Source organism: Chanos chanos, chromosome 6, assembly GCF_902362185.1.
Source record: "Chanos chanos chromosome 6, fChaCha1.1, whole genome shotgun sequence".
NCBI lineage: Eukaryota > Metazoa > Chordata > Actinopteri > Gonorynchiformes > Chanidae > Chanos > Chanos chanos.
The window spans coordinates 40,861,302-40,862,057 of NC_044500.1; the positions used below are offsets into that span (position 1 = coordinate 40,861,302).

The following is a 756-nucleotide window of genomic DNA, read 5'->3' on the forward strand; positions in this document are numbered from 1 at the left end:
TCAAATAGTTCGTGTCAATAATTCGCGGACTTGCCTGGAAAATAATGAACGTGTATATTAACATTTAGGCTACTTAGAAATGTCCATGGTTTCACTTTTGAAAAAGTCTGGATGTGAACTGTCTTACGATATGTTCTAAGATCTTTGCTGAGAAACTAATAAATATTTATATATTTGCAGGTGTTACTAAGGAGTGTTGAAAGCGTGGGACAAGGACTTGAACTTCTCGTCGGTAAAACGGCTTTGGAAAAAGTGGCAAGGACATTGTAGCAGTTGAATTATTAGCTGCAGTATATTCATCGCATTTTTTCTCTAATCTTCGGGACTAAACACAATCACAGTTGACAGAAAGAACAAATAATCGTTCGGTAGAAGGTTACTTATTTGTAGGACGAGTAACCCCATTGTCTAGCAAACGTTATTTTTTCCACACAAAAAGTATACGGACGTGTTAGAGATGGAGGTTGCGGCTGATCAGTCTCGGTGGATGGCACATCATCATGCGGTACTTAATGGTCAGCATCCAGAATCCCATCACCACGGTCTTACACACAACTACATGGAACCCATGGCACCGCTTTTGCCCCCGGACGAGGTGGATGTGTTCTTGAATCACTTGGATTCCCAGGGCAACCCCTATTACCCCAACTCACGGGCCCGAGTGTCTTACGGCCAAGCACACGGTAAGGAGCTTAATCAAATGATTTTCTAAATATAACAGAAAGTTTAACTTAAGGCAGGTTAAAATGTCTAATG

At 41.1% G+C, this 756-nt stretch overlaps 1 protein-coding gene across 2 annotated transcripts in view; it reads left to right on the plus strand.

Annotated features, from left to right (window-relative positions):
* The first annotated feature begins 457 nt into the window (after positions 1-457).
* gata2a (GATA binding protein 2a) overlaps positions 458-756 on the plus strand; it is a 9,652-nt gene continuing 9,353 nt past the window's right edge. Inside the window, exon 1 of one of the 2 annotated variants that reach the window (XM_030777323.1) lies at positions 458-690. In XM_030777323.1, coding sequence (XP_030633183.1) covers positions 458-690 — 233 coding nt within the window. The remainder of the gene's footprint in view (positions 691-756) is intronic. The other variant, XM_030777322.1, reaches the window with a different exon arrangement.